Source organism: Hyperoodon ampullatus (assembly GCF_949752795.1).
Source record: "Hyperoodon ampullatus genome assembly, chromosome: 3".
NCBI lineage: Eukaryota > Metazoa > Chordata > Mammalia > Artiodactyla > Ziphiidae > Hyperoodon > Hyperoodon ampullatus.
Window position 1 is genome coordinate 20,901,998 of NC_136916.1, and position 25,708 is coordinate 20,927,705.

Consider the following 25,708-nt stretch of genomic DNA (forward strand, 5'->3'; position numbering starts at 1 on the left):
GAAATTTTACACTATCATTTGAAGGTAAATTGTAATAAGGTAAAGATATATACTATAAACCCTAAGACAACCCCTAAAATACCAAAACAGAGTTTGATAGTTAATAAGCCAATAAAAGAGATAAAACAGAATAAAAATAATCTTAAGAAGAGGCAGAAAAAGAGAATAAAGAACAGATGAGAGAAATAAAAAGTAAACAGTGAAATGACAGGTTTACACTCAACTTTATCAACAATCATATTAAATATTAATTATGTAAACACTTCTATTAAAAGGTAGAACTTGTCACAGTAATTAAAAAAGAAGTAAGACCCAACTGTCTGCTATCTATAAGAAATGCATTTTAGATTATACAAACACGAATAGGTTAAAAGTGAAAGAATGGAAAAAGATACACTTTATAACACTAGTTAAAAGAAAACTTGAGCAGCTTTATTAACATCAGTCAAAATAGATTCAGAGCGAAGGATAATACCAGAAATAAAGATCATTTCAAAATAATAAGTCAATTCACCCAGGACATAAAAATTCTAAACATTTATGCACCAAATAACAGAACTGCAAAATACATAAAGCAAAAACTGACAGAATTGCAAGGAGAAATAGAAAAACCCACCATAATATTTGGAGATTTCAACAGCCTGACTGATAGTATATACAGAAAATCAGTAAGGGTACTTCTGAACAACACCATCAACCAAACTGACATTTGTAGAACACTCGGTCCAAGAACAACATTATACATATTCTTTTCAAGTGCACAGGGAATATTCACCAAGATAGGCCATATTATAGGGCAAACAAGTCTCAGTAAATTTGTAAGTCTGCAAGCCATTCAAGGTATGTTATGTTCCCTAACCAAAATAAAATTAAATTAGAAATCAATAATAGAACAATCTCTGTAAAATTCTCGAATATTTAGAAACCATATAACACACTTTGAATAACCACAGGTCAAAGAAGAAATCTAAAGAAATTAGAAAGCATTTTGAATGGAATGAAAATGAAACCACAACATATCAACTTGTGGGATGTAGGCAAGGCAGTACTTAGGTTAACTGTATACCAGTAAATACGATCATTAGAAAAGAAAGATTTCAAATCAATGACCTAAGCTTCCACCTTTAAAAACTAGAAAAATGAGAGCAAATTAAACCCAAAGTAGGTAATAGAAGAAAAGTAATAAAAATCAGTGAAAATCAATAATATAGAGAAAACAAAAGCAACGAAGAAAATCAATAAAACCAAAGCTACTTCTTGGAGAAGACAAATAAAACTGAGACACTTTCAGGCATATGAAGAAAAAAGAGAGATAAAGCACCAATTATTAATATCAGAAATGAGAGAGGTGACATCACTATGGAGTCTACAGACAGTAAAAGGATAAAAGAATAGTATACACAGCTTTGTGCAAATAAATTTGACAACTTAGATGAAACAGACATTCTCTAAAGGAGAGAAACTCAAGAATATACAACCTAAATAGACCTGTAGGTACATTTATATGTAAAAAAAAATATATATATATATATATTTAGTACATACAGATTTATACACACACTAAGGAAAATGAATTTGTGCTTAAAAACCTTCTTTTTCTCACAAAGAAAACTTGAGCTCCAGATGACTTAGGTGATGGATTCTACCAAACACTTAAGAAAATAATAATACAACTTAACAAACATTTCCAGGAAACTGAAGAGGAGGGAATTACTTTCTAACTCACTCATGAGGTCAGGATTACATTAAACCAAAATCAGCTAAAGAAATTAAAAGAAAACTACAAAACAATCTTCCTTCTGAATACAGTTGTACACATTCTGAATAAAATTTGAACAAACAGAATCCAGTGAACACAAGGATTGTACCTTATGATCAAGTTGAGTACCTTATGATCAAGTTGAGTTTATCTCCTAGCAATGCAAGGCTGGTTTACCATCGAAAATCAACCAATGTGATTCACAATATTTACAAACTAAAAAAGAAAACCATATGATCACCTCGAAAGATGTGGAAAAAGCAACCGACAAAGCCCAACATCCATTCTCCATAATCATTTTCAGCAAAACAGGAAGAGAACGGAATGTTCTCAACTTGATAAAGGGCATCTATGAAAAACCTACAGCTTACACCACACTTAATGGTAAAAGACAGAATGATTTTCTTCTAAGATCAAGAACACGATGGTGATGTCCACTCTCACTACTTCTATTCAACTCTGACCTGGAGATTTTAGCCAGAGCAAGCAGGCAAGGGGAAAAAAAAGTGCCTACATTAGAAAGGAAGTAAACTATCGCTTTTTTGGTGACCGTGAGTTAGGTTTTCCTTGATACAAAACCAAGAGCACAATCAGTAAAAGAACAAATTAATAACACTTCATCAAAATGAAAAACTTTGGCTCTTAAAAAGATACTATTAAGAGAATGAAAAGACATGAAAAGACATGACACAGACTGGCAGCAAATACGCACAAAACATTGATCTGATAAAAGGACTTGTAGTCTCAAAACTCAACAATAAGGAAACAGCCCAATTCAAGATTGGGAAAAGATTCAAACAGTTCAAAGAAGATATACAGGTGTCAAATAAGCTCATAAAAATATGCTTAGCATCTTTAGTTATATGAAAATTAAAACCACAATGGCATACATCACTACACCTATTAGAATGGTTAAAATTAGAAACACTGATTACACCAAGTGTTGGCGAGGATGTGGAGGAACTGAAACTCCTACACTGCTGGTGGGATTGTAAAATGGTACAACTGCTGTAGAAAACACTTTGGCAGTTTCTTAAAAAGTTAAATATACTCCTACCATTAGATTCAGCCACTCCACTCCTAGATGTTTAGCCAAGAGAAACAAAAGCATACAAACACTTGTAACATGAATGTTCATAACAGCTTCATTTGTTAATCATCAAAAACTGGAAACCACCCAAATGCCCATGAACATGAGAACTGAAAAACTGCAGTATGTTCGTTCAAAGGAATGCTACTTAGCAATTAACAGGAGTACATTACTGATGTAAGTGAACTGGTGATATTAAATCTTGAAATAATTATGCAGAGTGAAAGAAGCCAGGCCCCCCCATCCTCCCAAAAAAGGCACACGCTGTATGACTGCAATTACATAAAATTGTAGGAAATGGAAAGTTACAAAGAAAGCAGATCAGTGGTGGAGGGCAGGGCAGGGAGGATGGGATTTCTAAGGAAAATGCATACATTTTTAGGGGTGAGGGATATGTTTGTTACTTTGTGGTGACGGTTTCACAGGTGTACACCTACGTTAAAACTTATCAAATTTTACACTTCCGGTGTGTGAAGTTTATTGTGTATTAACTGTGCCTCAACAAAGCTGTTAAGAAGAAAAGACCATTTGAGAGGTTACTTGCAATATCCTAAGAAAGCAGTACAAATAGTAGTGGTAGTAGGAATGGAGAGAATAGCTCTGAGAACACAAAAGACTCAAATTCACAAGATTTGGATGTGAAGGTGAAGATTTGGAGACCAGTTGAGAGGAAGGAAGATGGCACCATTAATAGTCAACGGATTACCAAAGAAGAGTGGGTGAATTCACATTTTGGACATGCTGTATGCTGCCAGATCATCTCATTCCAAGGGGCAGTTTAAAACCCGGGAGTAGAAATGAGGCAAGAAACACAGCCTTTGGACTCTCCACCCTTTCTTCAACTTCGTACTCCTCCCTCATTCCCCTTGGGTGGATACATTTTCTTCTGTGTCATAATCTTGAAGGAAGAAAACCCAAGTCTGGAAGAGTTCCATTCACCTATGTGTGACCTTTGGGGAAGTTCTAGGATCACAACCAGAGGTAAAACTTATCAGAGAGTTCCAAAAATGCGCTCAGCTAAGTGGAGCTTTCACAGCCTCATAAAAAGGTTGTGTATGTGTTGGCACTAAGTGAATAAAGTGATGTATGAACACTCAAAGGGAAATGGCAATGCACACCACAGGATCTAAGAGACTCGGAACGGAGGAGACCTATGAAGTCATTCCTCTGCTTGCTGCCCCACTCCCTGTCACATCCATCCCTGCCAGAATGGAACTGTTCCTGAGAACTCGCTGTGGCTCGTCACACCAGAGCCAAAGGAAACATCTGTAAGTCTGGCGGGGTTTCAGGTGAGCACGCCGCCGTGCTTGGAGAGCGTGCCCAAGTCTTTGTTGGCAAGAGACCCCAACTACACAGTGACCTGTTTTTCTCCTTCCTTATTTTATTTCAAATGTCAAAGCTTTTCACACTACAGTGACACCCTAAAATGATTCTCTTCCTTCCATTGTTCCAGTTGAAACAATATTTTTTCATGCTCCACAGACTGCCCACCAGCTGATTCAAAACTGGGAATGTGGGCTTCCCTGGTGGCGCAGTGGTTGAGAGTCCGCCTGCCGATGCAGGGGACACGGGTTCGTGCCCTGGTCTGGGAGGATCCCACATGCCGTGGAGCGGCTGGGCCCGTGAGCCATGGCCGTTGAGCCTGCGCGTCCGGAGCCTGTGCTCCACAGCGGGAGAGGCCACAACAGTGAGAGGCCCACATACTGCAAAAAAAAAACACAAAAAAACAAAAAAACTGGGAATGTGCTGGGGCACTCTATTTCAATGTGCCATGAAAAGAAAGAGAAGCAAAAAAGGTAGAATCACCTGGTGGGGAAAATGTCCCTTTCTCTTGATCGTTTTGCACTCACTCACTCAACCGGTGTTCATTACGGTTTTAAGGCACTGTATTAAGTTCTATGAGGTATACCAGTTGACTTGAATAACTCCCGACTTCCAGAAGCTTCAAGTTCTGTTAAGACCAGTGAAAACCCTACTGCAGCATGACACAGAAAGCAAGGGGCCACAATGCCATACAAATTTCAGTGGAGTGGACATTACTCTTTGATGGGGTGTCCAGAAGGAGCCTTTTTGGATGGAATGGTATTTGCACTAGACTCTGAAAGGCCAGAATATGAACAATCGGAACTGGGAAAAGAAAAAATAATACTTCTAGTTAGAGGAAATGGGAAGGACTCAAGGCATGGGAGCCGATATCCAAGGAGTGTTCAGGAAATAATTCAATACCATTCAACAAACATTATTAAGCACCCACTGGATACGACACACTTTGCCAAGTGGTAGGCATACAGAGCTGTCAAAGTCAACTCACACTCCAGAGGGGTACACATTTTGGGGGAAAAAAACGTAATTTCAATTACAATTTATTATTAGTAATTGTAAGTACCAAGAATAGAAGCACATCCAGAGTGCTGGAGGAACCCAGGAAGCAGGGCAGGGTAATGGTTAGGAGCACGGACTCCAAAGACAAACTACTTAGGTTTCAATTCCCTGTCTGCCACTTATTCATATGTGTTTGTTTTGTAAGTTTAGGTTTCTTTGCTATAAAATGGGCTCAATAAATAGTACTTGCCTCAAAAGACTGTTGGGAGAATATATGTTAAAACAAGATACTGGGTATTAAGCCCTTAGTGTAGGAGCTGGTACATATCAAGTACTCTGCATAAATACTAGCTGTTGTTACTATTATGGTCAATACTACTGAGAACTGATCCTGCCTTTACTGAAAAGCCAGTTTGTTTTGAATGTAGGCTGCATGCACAGGTGCTGCTGGGAGACCGTGTTGGACTGTGATGCTCACCTAGCCTCTCTGGGCTTCAGTTTTCTCATCTGGAGTAGACTGGGAAGGACAACAGCTTACTACGTGCTGGATGTTGTTGTTAGTGTTCTGTCTGTATGGTCTCACTGCACCTGCATAACAGCCCTATTCATCTTGCAGACAAGGGAACTGAGGCATGGAGGCATCAGGTGACACAAAGAAAAAAGGTGTGTGTGGGGGTCAGAACGTAGGCACTCAATGGCCAAGGCCTGTTCTTCACCCCTGCACCTCGCTGTCTTTTTGTTCTACCACCATCCAATTCCACAGCGTTTGACTGCAAGGTGGCATTTTATTTTGCAGGCAAAGAGTACACAACAGCTAAACACTCCATGGCGATCAGCCTAAACCAGGAAAAGCACACCTAATACACACACCTAAGCATCACATCTTACATTCAAGTGGAGTTGGACAATTTGTAAAATGCTTTCATTTACTTGATCTACTTTTCTTTCCTTCCGGCCCCAAACGACTGAGGACCATAAATGGACTAATAAACATAGCCTCATCTAAGAAACACCCAAGCCCTGTGAATTTGGGGGTGTGGACAGAGATGACTTGGGGATGAGTGGGGACAGAGTGGATGTTTCTTGTTTTGGAACAGTGCTGAGAGCTGATGGTGGGCACAGCTCTTCCCAACACCTGACAAGCCTTCCTAGCTGAAGGCTTGGTTTTGAGCACGTACCTGGCAGGATGCCATACGAGTCGGACAACTCAGAAGTCCCTCCCCCTATTTGTACACTGCTGTCGTTCTTAACTTTAATTGGTCAGAGAGCTTTTAGGGGAAAAAAGGAAGAATAGTATAGGCTCTCTCCCCACTACACACATACACACACAGCCCCTGTGCACCCACCCCACCCCTCTGTAGACTCTGAGTACCGCATGGACATGGGCCATGCCTTTTGTGTTTGTATCCCTGGTACACTGCACACTGCCTAGCACATAAGGCTCTCAAAACATGATGACATCTCTCTGCTTCTCAGCAGTAACTCTGTAAAAATGGCTAAGTCAGCATGGGGCCCAAAAGAGGTAACAGCTAATTTTGATTGCCTAGTCCATGCCAGGCACTGAGCTAGGCACGGGAATTGCAGAGATACAAAAGATATAGTCTGCTAACAAGCAGTTTCAGCGAGTTGCATGAAAGACACTTATGAAAAGAAGTGTTAGAAATTCTAAAAGATTTTCAAAGTGTGCCTGGAGCTTTGATTTTTACAAGACAGTATTATATGCCTATTATTATTTGAATGAATGCCACAAAAGAAAATGGGAGACCGAGTTGTCTTTTGAACTCCACATGCAATATTAAGGCTTAGATTCAAGGTCATATGGAACCCACATGGTGTAGGTAAAAGGAGTGGAAGCCTTAGAAAAACAACCCCAAAGCATGTGTTAGATTTTTAAGACGAGATCAGCAATTTTCCCTGGCATCATCAGCTTTGCTCAAAGTAGCACTTAATCTTTGTCTCTGGCTCCTCTTCTAGAAAATGGGGGCGATTTTCCTGGGGGGTGCAGAGGAAGTGGCCGGAGGGCAAGGCGAGGATGTGATAGGGCTTTAACGGTTTCCTCACTTTGAAGTGTTCTAAAAATATAGCGTTTTCATTGCAAACACGTGATGGGCTATGGGTCGACACAGAATTTTGTGTTGCTAGGACCGTCTAACCAGTAGTTGTACATGTCCTCGTGCAGCTCTTCAGCTGATGCAGCAGGTCCTCCTCCTATCTGCTGAGCCGTCCCGGCAGGGCATCCTGAAGCTGCGTGCAGGGCATCCTGAAGCTACATGCAGGCCCTCCGACTACTCCTGAGTCCAGGTTGGATAATCAAACTCTGCCAGTGGCCAGAGACTCTTCCCTGCCTCTTAAGCTGTCACAATTTTATTTGCCTGGGAGTTTAATCTGTGGCGTAAAAGCCTGACATGTCCCACTTCAACACCGTGCTCCTAAGTACAGATTAGAGAACAATTAGGAAGAGAAGAAAACCCAGCAAGCCGATTAAAAAAAAGTGTCTTTATTCATTACATTTCCTTAAGTCTTTTTCTACCTTCAAAGAGATGAGAGCAAAGCCTTGGCTCTTGGAAGCCCGGCCTTTTGCAAGCACGTGGGCTGGGTGGAGGGAACCATCCGTTGTCTACCTCCAGAGGGGAATGTGACCCACATTGGACTTGCAAAACAGCTAAGGACTGTCACCATCTGGCAGCTGTGTGGCGGCCTCTGTCAAATGAACTGGTGGTCACAATCCAGTTCCCATTAGACAGGTGGCCCCTCCACAAAGAGAGCATCACACTCAGCAGCCTGCTTGGCCAAGAGGAGAGTGGATGGGGCATGGGAATTGCATCTTCCTGTTTTGCTGAACCAGGTTGCTTCCTGGGTGGCACAGGGGACAGGGAGAATGGCAGTGGCTCTGAGAGGTGTATTCTTGTTTATGGCTCCGTCGAGCCCCTCACAACACACCTCGACCCCCGCCTCAGATGCCGTCTCATTTATCCTACTGGGAAGCAACGTTTTTCCAAACTGGGTTTTGTCTTATGCAGCCACATGGTGGCTGTCTTCTAAGACCAGCCCCAGGACATGCTGACTTCAGTCAGGGGCTGGCAGAGATCACAGTCCCCGCCATACTGTCTCCTCAGCTTTGGTTACAGTGTGAATTAGGGACTATGTCTGGGGCAGAGGATGCTGAGAACAGTCCTCCTCAACCTTCCTGGGACTGACTAGCATTCTCGCTCCAAATGAACAAGTTGTGGCTGATGCTAAAATAAGGGCAAGATCAATGGTCCTTTACCCTCCAAAGGTCCCGTCTACCTGGACAACGCATGGACATGTCAGAGGATTAAAGCAACAAAAGCCCTACTTGCTGTTCGGCCGCTCAGGGACTTGATTCTGTCTCAAGAGCAAAATGAAGTTGGTCTGTTTCCTCCCAGCCTAACGGAAGTGCTTCCCCAGCACAGCAGCAGAGTGAATAAATTAAGCAATGCTTTTTCATAACTCATGCAAACAGTTCTGCTCACATCCTCTCTTTAGTAACCAGGAATTCTTTTTAAAAAATTCATACACACAAACATCAACCGGCAAAAACCAAACACCCAACAACTAAACTAACATCAACCAACCTGATGTAGAGAACCTTTAAGCAGCAACACAGAAAGTGAAAAATAAGAGCCTGACATCTTGGATTAGGTTGCATGAACTATATAACATGCTAGGAAAACCTGTTCAGCATTGGTACCCATTACTACTATACTTCTCTACTCAACAGAATGTAGGTCCCACATAAGACATGCCTTAGGAATATAATTGTTTTTTTTTTTTTTTTTTTTGCGGTGCACGGGCCTCTCACTGTTGTGGCCTCTCCCGTTGCAGAGCACAGGCTCTGGACGCGCAGACTCAGCGGCCGTGGCTCACGGGCCCAGCCGCTCCGCGGCATGTGGGATCTTCCCAGACCGGGGCACAAACCCATGTCCCCTGCATCGGCAGGCGGACTCGCAACCACTACGCCACCAGGGAAGCCCCAGGAATATAATTTTTTTAGAGAGAGGTGTTAACGTGCATGAAAGCTCACGTTAGCTAATACACCTATTTCCTTCTCAAAGTGGTGACTCTTCTAATAATTACCTTAATGGTAATTAAGGGTCATGTGCAAAATGAGCTACCCTTTACAGGCTTCTGAAACACGTGGTGATTCTGGGTAGTGGGTGGGGGTGGGTTAAGAACTAGCCCCTGTGTGAAAATGACCTCCTGGAGGATGGTTAGTCCAGGATGCCTAGAGATTCCTGCCATGAAAATCAGGCAACTTTATTCCACTTTTGGTCACAAAATGCCCCTCTAATGCCAATCAACCATCTTCAAAACTGAGTGCCGCTGGAAACAAGACAGGCTGCGTAAAAAAGAGTGAAGGCACTGGGATAAATGTTTGAAAATAGCTCAAAAGTAACATCCTATTGATGGTAGTTTAGATGCAACATCAAATTTGAACCAATCATACGGCAAGGTCTGAGTGCCAAAGACAAAACCGAACCAAACCTGAAAACCCCCAAACAGAAAGCCTAGTACGATATTAAACACAGCCCAATGTACTGAGCAGTTATGACGTGAGGCCTGTAGTTACTATAGAACGTCCGTGGGGATCAGGGCCAAAGCAAGATAATCAGACATAGAATTATTCTGAAAGAGTCTGCTGTCCTCAAGACCGGGCATGTTAGGATCCAGAATTCTGAATAACTATATAGGTTTAGAATCGGTAGGAGACCCTCTAAAATCGGACTAAGTTGCAAATATTTGTTTTACCGAATTTTACCCTCTTTTACCAGAGATCATTGGTTTTTACTGACTACCCATCCCCTGTCTCATGCTGTCATGTCCTTCTTTTTCCCCACATAATGCAGGTGTAAATTGTGTATAGTATTTTCCAGCAAACTCAGTGAGAAAGAAGCATCAGAAGGTTTAAAACAGCCCTTCCTATTAGACACAGGTTTAACAAAATCAAGAGCCTGGTACTGTGCTCTTTTCTCATCTTTGTCTTCTCCCACACCTACTATACACTACCTACATGCTTCACTCAGTCCCCAGCCTACACCAGGCACTGCCCGACGCGATTTACAGCCAATATTTTATAAATAATTTATTCCTCAGAAGTCTACCTCACAGGCAATACACGTACAGTTGAAGAAACGGTGTTCAAAGAAATAAACTTCGAGTTACCACAAAGTTCAAAACATACGTGTGTGTGTGTTGTACACAGGACACATGTACACACACACCTCCCATGAGGGGTCAGGCTATCGGTCGCTCATTCGTGTCAACTGGATGTACTGAACAGTTCCGTCAGGTAGGGGCCAGCTGTGTCTTCAGGACCTGGCACCAAACAGTGTGACACTGAGGGGGACAGCAAGGACCAGCTGCTGCATGACCACTGACTCAGTTATGCCAACAGGAAGCTGCAAACTGCATGCCCTTGGATTTAACAGAGAACCCTCAGAAAAGCTGACTGAGTAAAACTTAGGCTAATCTCGCCCTCAGCTCCCTATAGGGAGAAGAAAGAAGAAGGAAGACTAAAACTGAAGAGAAAGGGCCCATTGGGGAGGTGCACTACTGAAAGGAAAACCCTCAGACTTCTACCATCGCATGACCTTGGGGTCCCCCAAAACTCTCACTTCACTTTTTTTTTTTTTTTTTTTGCGGTACGCGGGCCTCTCACTGCTGCGGCCTCTCCCGTTGCAGAGCACAGGCTCCGGACACACAGGCTCAGCGGCTATGGCTCACAGGCCCAGCCGCTCCACGGCATGTGGGATCTTCCCAGACCGGGCCCCAACCCATGTCCCCTGCATCGGCAGGCGGACTCTCAACCACTGCGCCACCAGGGAAGCCTCACTTCACTTTTGTTATACGAACGGCACAGGATCCTCTGCTCACGAGGCCTCCTGGGCGTCTGCTCCGAAAGAGACAACACACACGCACACCAAGTGGACACTGACGACCCCAGGCTGGCTGGACGTTTCTAAACGACTTGGGCAGTCCTCCCTTTAATGACATTCAATGCTTTCTCTCCTTGTGGTGCCCAGAACATGGCCTGTTCATCTCTATGTTCTCAGCACTAAACACAAGGCCTTGCACACAGTAGGTGCCGATGAACATTTATTGCCATGTAACAGGTCCTTTGGTAAACACGTGGCTAGTTTTCTGGGCCACGTCTTTCATCTTTTCTATTCGAGGTTAAATTCCACTTTAAATGGGACCTGGGGCTTTCAAGGTTACCCTAAGGTCCAAATATCCCCATTACAAAAGAGGGAGGCATGAAGCCCCAGGGGAGCGCCAGCCTGAGGGCCACTCCTGGGGGGGGACCGCCGTAAGCAGCTGCCCCCCACCCTCTCCATAACTTCCATCCTTTTCTCTAAGTTCACCACCTCTTCCGTGTAAAAGTTTGGCTCCGACTCTACACTTGGCCTGCCGTGCCAACATTTTAAGTCTAAGCCCCAGAATCCTGGGGTTTAGCATTAATTGAAAGAGCTTATCTATATATAGCCTCACTCCGCACTTTAGCATCTTCCAAGCTTCAATCATATTCTCTTCTAACTTTCTTTTTTTCTTTTGGAGAGCACAATCTCTCCTTTTATGTTTGGCTCCAGCCTTTCTCTCTTTTCATTCTTGTGACTCCGCGCTCTCAGGTCTTTCAAGTTAACCTCCAGGACCTTTCCAGATGGGCGCACCTTCCAGGACCTTTGTGATTCGTGCCGCTCTGCCTCTGGAAGGCGTCCATCTTCTTGGTGGAACTTCAGTAACATTTCCTCACATGAGGCACTGTGGCCTATATAGGAGCGAAGAAGTTCTCTGTGAAAAGTGGTGAATTGCCTGTTCCTTAAAACTTGGTATCTGGCACCTGCGTTTGGAATGTTTCGCGTTTGGGCGCCTTCTTGTGACCATTAACTTGTCGGAAGCCTTGCGTCTTACACCCCTCCCCCCCCCCATGATCAGGTCTCTCCCTACATCTGTGATGTGGTTTCCATTAAACTAAAGGGAGTTTGTGGGGCTTTTTTTTTTTTTTTCACCTAAAACTGAAAAGAAGGCAACAAGACCTGGCTGGCAAGAGACCATGAAACAGCACAGAGGATGCTGAAGACGCTTTTGAAGAGACAGGTCTCCATCCACATGTAGGTTGTGAACTTGTCCTACAAACGTCTAACACACCCCAAAACGTTTTATAACCATCAGATTCTGGGTCACTTCAAGAGGGTGATGGGTGGATATTCTCTTTCACTCTCTTGATTCACTTCTCTAATTCCAATTTATGATCCTCTAATAGAAAGGGGGAAATTATATTCCTTTATTCTTCCAACTGATCACTGCCCGAAGTATATTTCTCCAGTTGGGTTTCTCTAATCTGAATTGATGGCAGGACGTGGATACTATATCGGGGACATCGTTCTCAGTCATTTACATACAGAGTGAAAAAATATTGATCCTAATATCAATTTCTGTGGCTTTTAAATTGCCATCCCGATTCTCCTGGACCCATTAGTTTTCACCATTATAACCTGCCCCTGTTCAGCCAAATAACTCCTTTTTCCATTAACAGCAAACCTGCCACCTATGTGTTTGTCTGTGTGACTCAGTGAAAAGGGAGCTTGTGAAATCCACATGATCATAATCCATCATTCCACACAGGCCTTTTTTCCCCGTGTTCCTTTTTCCATCACACGTACTTAGGTCCAAAGGGAAGGAGAGCTGTTCCAATAAGAGGTTTGGGCTAGCCAATATCAGATAGGAAAACATGAGCATGGACTGTTTCAGGACCAGTGAAATTGGACAAGGAATAAAAATCTCATGCCCAAATCTTGGTAGCATTTGGGGCCGTAGGTCCAAGGTGAAACTTCAGTCTTTTAAGAATCTACGAACATAAGATTAAAAAAAAAGGAGCTAACTGTGCTAACCGCCCGCATGGCACATTTTACCATGGTTGGAATTATTAAAGATAATGGATTATCTATGAAGCTAATGGTTCATAAGGTATGTAATGATTTTATTTATATTTTTAATGTTAGCATTTCTGAACACTTCTAAAGTATAACATGAGTATAGCTGATTGTAAATTTTAATTAGAAGCCAAGATTGAAGAAGGAAGAAAGTCACCCTTTCAACCTGATGGCCCGACTACCTGGTGTCCTTGGAGCGAAAGTGAGAAGAGAGTCATGCTAAGGCCACTCCCAGGCAATGCATACGTACTGCAGAGTACCTAGCAGCATTACCCCAGAGGGAGCACTTCCGTTTCTGGCTAGGAAACTGGACTTCTCATTTCCAAAGACATTTCATAACAACCCACAGTATGGTGATGCAGAACGGTACAACTGCGTAACAGATGGTGGAGCATCTCTAATGTGGAGAAATCTCATTGGGTGCAAATAAAAAGGCAAGTAAGACCTCCAGGCAGGCAAACTATCAATGCGTCCGTGGGAAATGGGAGTTGTGATATCACCTAGACTTGGCTTTTTCAGTCCACCTCTAATATGTGTTGCAGGGATTCAAACAAACAGAAGGCATGAAACCCTGGATTTACTGTTCATGGCAAGTTTCTACCCCAAAAGCCCATTCTCCTTTTGTCCAGAGCCTGTTTTTTTCTTTATTCTTTTGCCACTTTAATTCCAGAAATGCAAACCTACTGGGGACAAGATGATTGGGGACCAGCTGACGCCCCAGACAGAGAAGAAAACAAACTGGTTAGAAGCAACCTTAGGTTAATTTCATTTCTTCTTTGATACCGGCTTGCTCTGTGTCTCCTCTGAATCGCTCTCCTGCCCTTTCTTCCTCTTTTTTTCCCTCCAGAGATGTAAGGACCAAAATCTACCCAGGACAGATACCACCTGCTAGGGTAGATGCCGCCCTTTAAGTAACAGAAATTCAGGCTGAGCTAGACAAGCACAGCCCAATCTCTCAGCACAGAGTATGGGGTGTTTAAAGGGATTCCTTCTCACTATAACTTAATCAAGGCTCACTTGACATTTCTCTCACATTCACCTCAATCAGTTCCATGGGTGTGGCCTGCATAAGCCGAAATAATTTAAAACTCCATTTCAAAAACTTGAGTTGTTAATTTTTAAAAATATAACCCTACGCTATAACTGATGAATCCACCTCTCCCAAGGGTGTGACAAGGATCCCTGCTTTCATGAGTATAAAGCCTCTGACTGCATTTTAGGTTTATCCTGCGAGATCTCGGTCAGCCAACAATGAAAGGATAAAAGGATGTCACAATACGTTACACAGCGGTTTCTGTTAACATAAAATTAATTCAGGGGCTTCCCCGGTGGTGCAGTGGCTATGAGTCCGCCTGCCAGTGTGGAGGACACGGGTTTGAGCCCTGGTCTGGGAAGAACCCACATGCCATGGAGCAACTAAGCCCGTGTGCCACCAACTGCTGAGCCTGTGCTCTGGAGCCCGCGAGCCACAACTACTGAAGCCCGCATGCCTGGAGCCCGTGTTCCGCAACAAGAGAAGCCACCACAATGAGAAGCCCTCGCAACGCACTGAAGAGTGGCCCCCACTCGCCGCAACTAGAGAAAGCCCGCATGCAGCAATGAAGACCCAATGCAGCCAAAAATAAATAAATAAAATAACTAAAAATTAAAAAAAAATTAATTCAGGGTGAAAGCATCCTTCCTGTGGGCCCCTGAGGCAGCACGAACATAACTCGGGCTGTCCCAGACAATCTCGGGCAGCCACCCTAGTATGCAAGAAATTTAGGGCAGAAATCCTATCCCTGACTTGTGTGTGTTAAAAATGTAAAATTGGTTCATCTTCCTGTGTTCCGAATTCTTTCTCAATTACTGATTTCAAGAGGACAGCGCTTAAATAAACTGGCTCCAAGTGCATTTCTAGTACTCAAGGGAAGAAAGCAAAGGCAAGAAACACAAAAATGAGCTTCTCTCCACTCCCACCCCCGCCCCCCACCCGCCCCCAATATCCTTCCTTGAATAAGAAGGTCGGAGGTGCTCTTTACAAGCCTTTCACACTGTGAAGAATCATCAAGGTTGTAAGATTATCAGCTCTCCTTGGACTCTACCAGCAGCATCCACCTTTGTCCTTTCACTGAGCATGTATGACAGTTCGGAGGTAGGTATTATCAATACTGCAAAGACACAGAGATCGAGGCTGGTTCTCCAGACTCATCTGTGATAATAAACACCAGCTATCGGTCCCCCGACTCCAGGGCCTGCTCTCACGCTGCCAGAGCCCAGAGGGCTGTCCTGTCAGATTCTGAAATAAGGACAATTAACTTGGGTGCTTTTCGCCCTTATTTTCCTCCTCTTCGCCTCCCCTGTTCGTCCCCTGGTCATCGCATCTCACCCTCCAGGACAACTTTGCCGTCGTGCTGAACTGGGAATGGAGGAGGTTGAGCTTAGCTTTTTGTGAATGAATTCCTGAAGGCTGGAGTGAGGGCACTGGGAAGAAAAGAAGCGACTCATATTCTGTCATCACCTCAGGCGGGTGGAGGGAGGAGGGCAGGATGAAATCACCCAAAGGCAAACCGCCGTCCAGGGCTGTCCCTGGCGTCACCCCAACTGCAGGCTGCCCAGCCAGGAGATGAAAGGGCAAAAGCTGCTCCTTTGAAACTTAAAGGTAATCACCCTTCCCCGAGGAGCTGTGAATGTGATTTTTGTTCCACCCACTCTGGACTCGAGGCGCTGGAAGCGCTGCAGCTGCACGGCGGTTAGGCCACAGCCCCCAAGCACATTTCAAGAAAAAAGGAAGTTCTGTTCTTCAGGCCTGTGGCACGGAGCGCTAGTCGACACAAGCCACTTCCCCTTCCTAGTTCTCTTTTGGCTGAGAAATCACCCAAGAGAGACAGTAAAAATGTGATGGGCAAGGCACTGGTTAGGGTCGAGGGTCTGCTTCTACCTCCCATCTCAAATGTCAAATGACTATTCTGGTCACTCAGCACAGGCTCCGCAGAGTTCCTTCCAGTAAAATCAGAATAATAATACCTAAGCGTTCAAACTTAGAAAAGTATAACTAGCATTCATGAAAGGGTAGGTTTTTTCAGGGTGCTGGGATCCTGAGGTATAATTTTGATTAAAATGGAAACCTCAAGAGTGATGATCCAAGGTACACAATTTATCTACTGCCTAGAGGTTTTGAGTTTGGTGTCACTGGACCCCATCCCCGTACCCGCCACCCCTTCCACTGTGCCTCGTTCACCACCTCCAGCCCCCAACCCTTCCTTCTCCAGAAGACCCGTCTTTACCCTCCGTCTTTACCAGCTTCAGTGAACATTCTGACACACTGAATACCCTTCCTGATCTTCAGCCACATTTCTCTTGTTCATCTCCAGCCCGACATTCCCTGCTCACTCGCTGACGGACAGAGAACCACACCGCCAGGGCCCGCTGAAAATCGACACAACATAGGGGTAACTGCACCCTCCTGTTCAATAATCCCCTTGTTCTCTCCCCTACTGGATTTTCTAAAACAGTCATTTTACACCATTTTTCTTACGTCTTTGATTTCACCCAGACTTCTCAGAAACAGACTGCCTCCTGAGAAGTCCAAGGGCATCTGTGACCGAGTGTCTACCTCCCTCATTAGACCGAGACTCACTCTGGTGTTACTTCCTGCTAAAGGCCCCACTGTCTCGAATGAAGCATCCTTCCATCCGTTGACATGTGCTCTTCAGCCACTCCTTTCATCCCTTCAAGGATCCTGAGCTTCACCTTCCTTGCACTTGCACTATCTTTTTTTGCTCCATCTTCTTACCTTTGGCTCAAAAAAAAAAAGCACTGCATCTAAGATCTCTTTCCTTTCATGCTCTGACTTCCCAGAGAGAGCAGTATCCACTCATAGCCCAGCACAGAAACCTACACGATCCCTCTCCCGACCTTCCCCATCCTTCTGAAATGCTCCCAGGTCCTCCAATCATCAAATCTGATGGCTTTCCTTGGCCTGCATCCTGCTTGACTCTTCTGAGGCACCTCAGACTCAGAGCGATCGAAACTGAACTGACCACCCCTCTCCCTGTCCACTCCCACCTGCTGACTGCTTCCCCAGTCCTCCCAGTTAGGCCCAAAGCTCCCAGTTGTCACTGCCCCAATGGAGTTATTAAGTCCCCTTCCTCTCACCATGGTCATGTCTGTGTCACCTGGTTCCTCCCTCTCCATTGCCATGACAGCATCCTGTCCAGGCTCCACAGATTCCCTGACATGTGACACCAGGCTCCTGGCCACCTTCCCTGTTGCTGAAATACCTTCACAGACCCTCTGCTGTCTAAGAAATAAAACTCGAATATTTTAGCCTGAGAAGTAAGTCTTAAAGGAACTGGCCCCAGTCTTCATTTCTAAGCCTCCTCATCTTCCCCACTTCCTTCACTTCCTATATTTCACATTTCCTCTGAACTCTGGGAGAACTCAGAGTTCCCAGAACCCGCCCTGCATGTTCTCACCTCCACACCAGAAACAGGCCAGTGTGTCTACTTGTCTTTACTTACTGAAATCGTATTTTTTTTTTTTGTTCAAGACTTGGTAAAAATGCCATTTTTTTCCTATCTCCATAGTTGCAAGTTATTCATTCCTCCCCTGAACCTCCAGAGTTCAAATATGCTCATCTCTTTCTTGCTTACTCTTATCTCATGTTCTTTTATATTATAGTTACCTGTGTGTATATTTACCTCATTGTCCCTATTAGATTTCAAGTTCTTGGGGGCAGTGATGATAATAATGACTGTAATCACCACCACCACAATAGCGAGCTCCTACCACAGTACAGTTCTGTGCAAAGCACGTGATTTCATTATCTCAGCAACCCTATGAGGACTGTCTCCATTTTCAGGGGAGATTAAGTAATGTGCCCAAGGCCAACATGTAGCAAGTGGTACAGCTAGAAATTGAATCAAGGCTTGCTGACTTCAAAAGCCATGCTCTTGATTAGTATATATTCCTATCTAGACTTGACCAATAACCACTAAATAAAACACACTTTCCCTAGGTCCTTGGAGGTGGGATGGTTTACTGAGCCAGGTTCCCCAGAGCTGCTGAGGCTGCTTGATCAACACATGTATTTATGTGAGAGAAGAAGCAGATAGCTTAGACTCTAACTCTTAAAGGATACTTTCAAAAACAGAGCAAAGTTTTTAGGCCTCAAGATTAAACAGAACATCAAATGCAAAGTGACAGGAAAAACCTAATTCACCTGGATTAGGTAACAGCCTGATTTTCTCTTTCCTTGGAATCGCTGATGTCAGTAAGGCAACGAATCAAGGCCATCCTAAAAGCCTTAGATAATTTAAACCATGTTTAGAGAGAGCCTCCAAATTTCTAATTTCTGAGGCTCTGACATCAGCCCTGGGAAAACAGGATAATTTTACTCTGTTGATAGTTAGAACTAACGTAAACGTGGGGTTGTATCTAATCTATGAACAGGCAAATAATGTATGGCACGCATAGGTCTCAGTGTAAAGGAAAGTGGTGGTGTTTGATCTCTACACGTAACCGTCTAAGGGCTGTAATCCTCCGAGAGGAATGTCATTATACAGCACAAATCCCATCACAACAAACACCGTTACAACAGAGATGTCTGTATAACAAAAACCCTTTCAAGCTTTGGCTGACAGCCCATGTACTTCAAGCAATATTTGATGTGAGACTTGGAGTTCACAGTAATGGGAATTGACCTATATTTCCAATGGTAAGATTTGAATGATTTCATCTGTAACTTCCATCCCATGATACCATGAGTTGGAGAGATGTACAATCTTGAGCCAGGGGTATAAAAACTAAGGACAAAGACAGAAGCCAAATCAACCCTGTTCTTGGAGGGTGAAATTCCTTCCTTTCACTTGGGGAACCCTTAGGGAAAGGAGAAGGCCTCTGACCCAACCCTGAAATAAAGCAGACCAAGGCAGGTTTTGGTCTCATCTCCCTGAGAGGCGAGATGGAGTAGCCCATGAAGACAGATGAACTGGGCTCAAACTTCTACTCTGCTGCTTACTAGCTGGGTGAACTGAACTATATCTCTTAACTTTTTGTGATCCTCAGTTTTCTCATCTGCAAAACGATACTAATACCATCTACTTTCAGAATTCCAGTAAGAATTAAATGAGATAACTATGCAATGCTCCTAACATAGAGCCTGGTACACAGCATGGGCTCAAAAAAAGTAAACTCCCTCACAAGGCCTCCCTTTCCCTCCAAGACTCTGAGCTGATGCAAACTGTTTAAATGAAGTTAGATGTAAGACCTAGTGAATGGAGTTAAAATACAGAGTCACAAATACGGCCTGGTAAAGAGACTGACCAGAGGAACACTGGGGAAAAGAGAGCAAATGGTAGAAGAACGAGGCCAGGCATAAGCATTTACTTGACTTAGAGAAAGGTCCTTTGGGCTAAAGTAGGACACGTGTAATCAAAAGCTAAAATGCACGTAACAAGGCATCGTAACGATAAATAAGCTTTGATCATTATGTCAGAAGTCATTTTGAAAAATGCTGAATAAACTGAAATTTGCAGGCACGTTTTCCTAGTCAAGGATGAACTGTGGTTACTGCTCTCAAGCACTGGTTTACTGCCTCTGGCCTAGTGTTCTGTGGGTGCCATGCTAGATGGTGGGAAGGCTCTTCTTTGCTAAGTCCTGAGCTTCAGCCCATTCATTATACTGCCTTTGGATACGGTGAAAGTATTAAAACCAATTCTAGTCTTCTCCATTTGGGAAACACGTAGGTAAAGAGTTAAGGAATATGATCAATAAAGAGTCCCAGCATTGCCCTAATTTGTGATGTTTTTAATCCTCTTGATTTTTAAATATCGAATTTTCCATTTTTTAAATTATGGGACAGTCAAGTATGTGATGACAAAATTCTTAAATATCTTCTTTTGAAAACACTCTTGGTGTTACATGATAGGTTTTGAGATAGAAAAGGAGAGTCCTATAAACACAGGCATGTCTGTTCACCTTCATAAAACAGATAGGATCTAGGAGTTTTAAAATTTCTTAAAAGGTTCCCAAAACTCCTATCAGACCTCAGTAACTACAGGCAACAAGAAATGGACCAACGTTTCTCAGAGTCAGAGAACATCAGAGTTTTAACAATGACTGAGTCCTAGCCCCTCACCTTGACAGTGAAGAAGAGGCTCAGAGAGTAGTATGGGCTGATGTTCATATGCTCAACTGAAGTGTGTGTACAAGCCAAACAATGAGCTTGCAGGAGGCTCTTGTGAGAGGCAACAGAGAAATAAAATAACAGGCCAGACAGAAATACCAAGGGGCAGAGAAACAGCAACTGTGAGACCCACAAAGAGATGGAGGAGCCCTGGGTACGGAAACCAAGAGATCAAGACCAGAAAAAGAACAAAATTACTAAAGCGAGGTTAAAACATGGACAGAGACCAAATGGTAGCAGCAGAGGAGATATCTTAACTTAAGTCTACAAAGGGCTTACAAAAGGTGACTCCAATACCCAGAAGCTTCAACCTGGACAGAGGTTTCCGGCCTCTATTTTAATAACTGTACCCACCCCTGCAGAATCACTCTCATCTTAAAATGGAGGCAGTCAAAGCCACCAGATTGTACACGTGAATCTTACCACTGCTAAGGGCGTAAACCAGAGGCATTTTTGAAGGTGTGCTAACTATTTCAGGCCACTAGGGTGTTACTTCCCGCCCCCAAAGGCACACTTCACTTAATGATCTCCATTTAGACCCCAAGAATTAATGTCCCTCCTAAAAGGGTACCCTTTATTCCTTACACCAGTGATTATCACTGTTTATAAGGTACTTCAAGGTCCCCACAGCTTACGGAAAAGTGAAATGCAGCTGTAATTACATGGGCAGTAACAGAAAGGTAGGGGTAGAAAGAGCTCTGTTCCTCAGAGAGGCAAGCCACTGCCTAGAAAGTGACCTCAGGGAGGAATCACGCGCCCGGACGGAGGCGCGGCCACGCCGCCCCCGCTCCGTTTCTCCCTCCCCGCATCCCAGGCCATCTGGTCCACCTGTCCGGGAATCAGGCGGGCGGGGGGTCACGGGGAGGAGGCCGGCTGGCCGCGGGGCACAGGGGTAGCGGGAGGCTCTCCCTCGCCCTCCTCCCTCCCGCGATTCCCGGGACGCCCAGGCGCCCTGCGCGCCCCTGACCGCGCGCGCGCGCCCCACTATCTGTACCTTTACTCTGGGGAGGGTTCTGACTCCGGTCCCGGAGGACGTTGATCTGGTAGACAGCTCCGTAAGGCTCAAAAAGTTCTTTCAGCTCCTTTTCCGACCAGGACCGGGGGATCTGTCCGACAAACATCTTAATGGCATCTGGGTCTGGTTGGTCTGAGTGATCCAAAGCGCCGTTCATCTTGTTGGCTGTGCCGTTACTGTCAAAAAGGGAAGCGGGAGCCAGAGTTAGGGCTGCAGGGTGAGGGACAGGAAGACAGAAAATCGGGGGTGGGGGCGGGGATGCGGAAGGAGGAGGAAGAGGAGCACGGGGCAAAGTGCCTAATGAGTCGTGGAAACGTGATGAACTAAAACAAAGCACAGGCACCATTAGGTTGCTCCTCAGCGGCAGCGGTGAGAGCTCTCACTGCAGGCTGCTGTTCAGTATCGCCGCCCGACCCCGGGCGGCGCCCTGCCGGCTGTCACCCGGGGCGTGGACATCTTGAAACCCGGCTCGGGAAGCAGCTGCAAGTTAAGAGCAGGTCTCGCTTGGCTAGGCTGCCATCAAAAAGCATCCACAGCGTTATCAGCCCCCACACTGGCTCTCGCGTGGAAAGAAAGGCGGGGCTGGATTTCTGCTGGCTTTCCCACCCTTCCACCCCTTTTGGGAGGTCTTTGGAAGAGAGGAGAGAGGTGGTAATAATAAAGTCACATGAAAAGAAAATGAAACACTCAGGCAGTCCGTCAGATGACTAATGCAAGATGCTGGTGATGAATTTGCAGAGCGCGCGAGGCATCCATGTGTGCATCAAATTAGTATGTTGTTGCTGCTCAGAAGGGAAAGTGCTCCAGCAATGCGGCTGGGTGCAGCCGATTGGCTGCCCACGCTGGAGAAAAGGGCCCGGGCGGGGAGGGGGCTCCCATTTAAAAAGCACGTTGTTTATGGGACCCGGGCACAAAGGGTTTAATTCAGAGAGGCAAAGGCGATCTCAGAATTGCCTGCTTTGTGCCGGGAGGAAAAAAAAAAAACCAGTCCCAGAAAGTTGAGTTCCCGCTAAAGGACACTGAATATTTCAAATCTTTCACACTCCGTAAATTGCCCTCTGTATATCTGACATCCAGATGTTGCACTTGAGTTCTAAACAACCATACGTTTGGGAGAGAAAAGAGGAAAGTCTGCCTTTTCTTCTCCTAGCTTCAGTAAATATTCGGGGCCGATACAAAGAGCAAGACCATAAGCTTTTACGTATCAATCCTCCTTAATGCTGTTTCCCAAAACCCTTATTTGAAAGAGACAATGCTTGTTTAGAACGTGCAGTTCCAGTCACCATCATGTAGAAGGATGATGAAAGTGTTTATGTTTTACTTGGATTCTGCCCCCACCCCGTTTGAGCTGCAGTATACAGTAAAGCAAAACCACATACCCTCTGTCTCCCCCGCATACCCCCCCCAATGCACCCTAAACCCACCTACTCTGCCCAGCGAAAGGCTGAATGCCCTAAGCAGCATTCATCTGCAGTACTGTGCTCTTGATTCCCAGCCTGTGAAAATACGGTAAAATGCACTTAAACTCAGCAGACGAAGAACCTACAGAGCCTTGTCCATGACTGTCCCTCAACCCCTAGCCTCCAGCCCAGAAGGCAGAAAGAAAGGGCCACATGGACTAAAACTCCACTGCAAATGGTCACTTCACTGTAGCCTCAGGGTAACAGTAAGAGGGTTTTCAAAGATCTTAAGTACGCTTCCTTATTTCAATCAAAACCCATCAGAGTACCTTAAATTTGCTGTGAAACTAGGCTAGTCCTGAGCCCTTGGTGGGGGGAAGACACTGATGGCTAACAAACAAACAAACAAACAATAAAACCTATGGAAAGGAGAAATCCTGAATTCAATTTAATCCCGAGAGGAAAATGATGGCAAATACTCTTCACTAGGTCCTGGCTTCAATTTCTACTTCTTATCCCCCAATTTACCACTCTGTTTTTTAATCCTTGAGATAAACAATCAGACTAACTTGAAGCACTTTCAGAGCTTTCTCTAATCAACCTTATTGTTATAAAAAATGTTCTGCTGAATACAATGTTGAGCACAAAATCTTCCTTCAACGATTTAGGTGTAATGCAATGCCTGCTTAGATTAGAGTGCGAGCATTTAATCTCGTTCCTGTGCACCTCTACTGCTTTTCAAATCGCCCCCTGGGAATTCAATAAACACTTTAACCCGTGGAGCCCTGCTCGGGCAGGGCGGAGGTGGCAAAGGCCCACGCAGAACGGAATGTAGCATTCACAGCTCGCTGACAGTGTGGCAAGACTTATTTCTGGGACAGGAAGGGCTTGTGGTTACCGCTGTTGACAAGCAGCTAGAACGAAAAGAGGAAGGCGTTGCCACAGGTCCCAGCTAACAGAGAACGGAAGTTCAAAAAATGGGGCTCCTGCATCTCATCTGCACAAAGCACGGTTAAGACAACTGAGGGGTCAGGCAGCAGCACACTGGTCTGAATACCTAGAGCAAGCATTCATGGGTCTCCAAATGAGGGGCCATTTTTACTTTCTCAAAAAATACACACTCACCGAGGGGCAAAAAGTAAGGGACGCTACAAAGAGGGTTTACGCCCTTTGGTCTTTATGTTGATGAGTATGTGTTTATAATCCCTGTCCCCCACCAGCCATCCTTTACAGGTGCCTTTAGATCTCTTGTACCCTGAGGCAGAGGAGTGTTGGGGCTCAGGGTCTGAATCCTGGCACTACCACTTCCTAACTGTGCCACCCTGGGCCTCAGACTCTTCATCTGTAAAATGGTAACAAACGGACTCCACCTCATATAGTCATGTGCTTAGTACAGGACGTGGCCCCGGGTAAGTGCCTAATAAGTGTTAGCTGTTTCCGCTGTTCATCTTTTCTGTGCACTTGTGATGCACTAGAAATGAGTGACCATCACAAGACTACTTTTCAATCCAAATTTTTTCATAGTATGGACTCAAACACAATTCATATCCTAAGTAATAATAATAATAATAGGCATCTTTCAGCGAGCACTTATATGCCAGATACCATGCTAGATGCTCTACATACATTATTTCTAATCCTTATAACAGCTCTATGAGAAAGTATTATTTTCCAGATGCAAACGTCTAAGAAATAAATTCCTTTTCTAAGATTACTGGCTTATACATTGTAGAAGTAGAATTCGAACCTGGGCCCAATGGGCTCCAGAGCACGGAACATTTCTAAACCATCACGTGGCCACGTATTGTATCAGGTCTGCTTTGGGCTGAGAGTGAACAGCTTATGGTAAATCTATGAGAAGTCAAGGCCAAGAGCAAGACCTACTGGTTCCCTGGAATCACACTGCCAAGTAACAGGCAGCACTATTAGGAACACACATATGCATCTTTCCTCTTTCTGTGTTGGAATTAGGGTGCAAAGTACTGAACTTAAGAGTCCATGAAGGCTACCTTACAACCCACATTTTCTCCATAATCATATAACGTGTCTCCATCTCCACTGACTGCCTCCCTCTCTATTCCCACTGGATCACATCGATGAGCACCTCTCATCCGTATCTGCATCCTTTCCCAACTACCTGCCCATTTTGCAAACAAATGTTCCAAAGATTTGCATCCAATGCTAAGAGCATGCAGTCCCTTAAGTAAATCCAACTATGTCTAGCTGTTACACAAATTCAAAATAACACATCTGGGACTTCCCTGGTGGTCCAATGGTTAAGATTCCACACTCCCAATGCAGGGGGCCCAGGTTTGACCCCTGGTCAGGGAACTAGATCATCCCACATGCTGCAACTAAAAGAGCCTGCATGCCACAACAAAGACCCAGTGCAGCCAAATCAACAACAGCAGCACATCTTCCAGATCAAAGCATCAGTGGTCCTACCCCACGGATGACCCCTGTGCTGCTGAATCCTATGCCCTGGATGCTGACAGTATTGCAGCAGCCTGGGTAACTCTGTTCTAATGTGTGAGAGCTCCTCCTTCTTTGGACTCCCAACTTTCTTCCCAGCTGATACTCATTTCTACCAGAGACTTACTGACTTCTTTTGTCCTCATGGGGCTGCAAGTGCTGACACTTCTAAGGAAGCCAGAAATCATGTGTCTAACAGTTAAACCTTTCGAGGTACTTGCCAGAGGCCACAGCAAACCAATTCGATCTACACAGAGGCGTAATTATGGGAACAGATACCCTAACTCTCAGTAACATCTTCCATTTACTGGAATCTGATCTCGGGCTTAGAAAATTAGACTAGCTCCCTTCTCCGCACTCCCTAGCCATCCTCAGCCTCCAGGACAGTCCAGGAATTAGGTTCAAATTCAAATATTTATTGAGAGTCTACTCTTTGCCAGAAAACGTTGCCAGGTACAGGACACACAGCATCACAACAGCTCCAAGAAGATGAAATTATTATCCCTGTTTTTGAAATGAAGCAATCGAGA

At 44.6% G+C, this 25,708-nt stretch overlaps 1 protein-coding gene across 16 annotated transcripts in view; it reads right to left on the reverse strand.

Annotated features, from left to right (window-relative positions):
- CELF2 (CUGBP Elav-like family member 2) overlaps positions 1–25,708 on the reverse strand; it is a gene marked incomplete at its 5' end in the record, with an annotated part of 523,117 nt that overhangs the window by 146,528 nt on the left and 350,881 nt on the right. For 15 of the 16 annotated variants that reach the window (XM_079700766.1, XM_079700760.1, XM_079700752.1 and 12 more), the window contains one exon: positions 21,286–21,482. In XM_079700766.1, coding sequence (XP_079556892.1) covers positions 21,286–21,482 — 197 coding nt within the window. The remainder of the gene's footprint in view (positions 1–21,285; positions 21,483–25,708) is intronic. The other variant, XM_079700765.1, reaches the window with a different exon arrangement.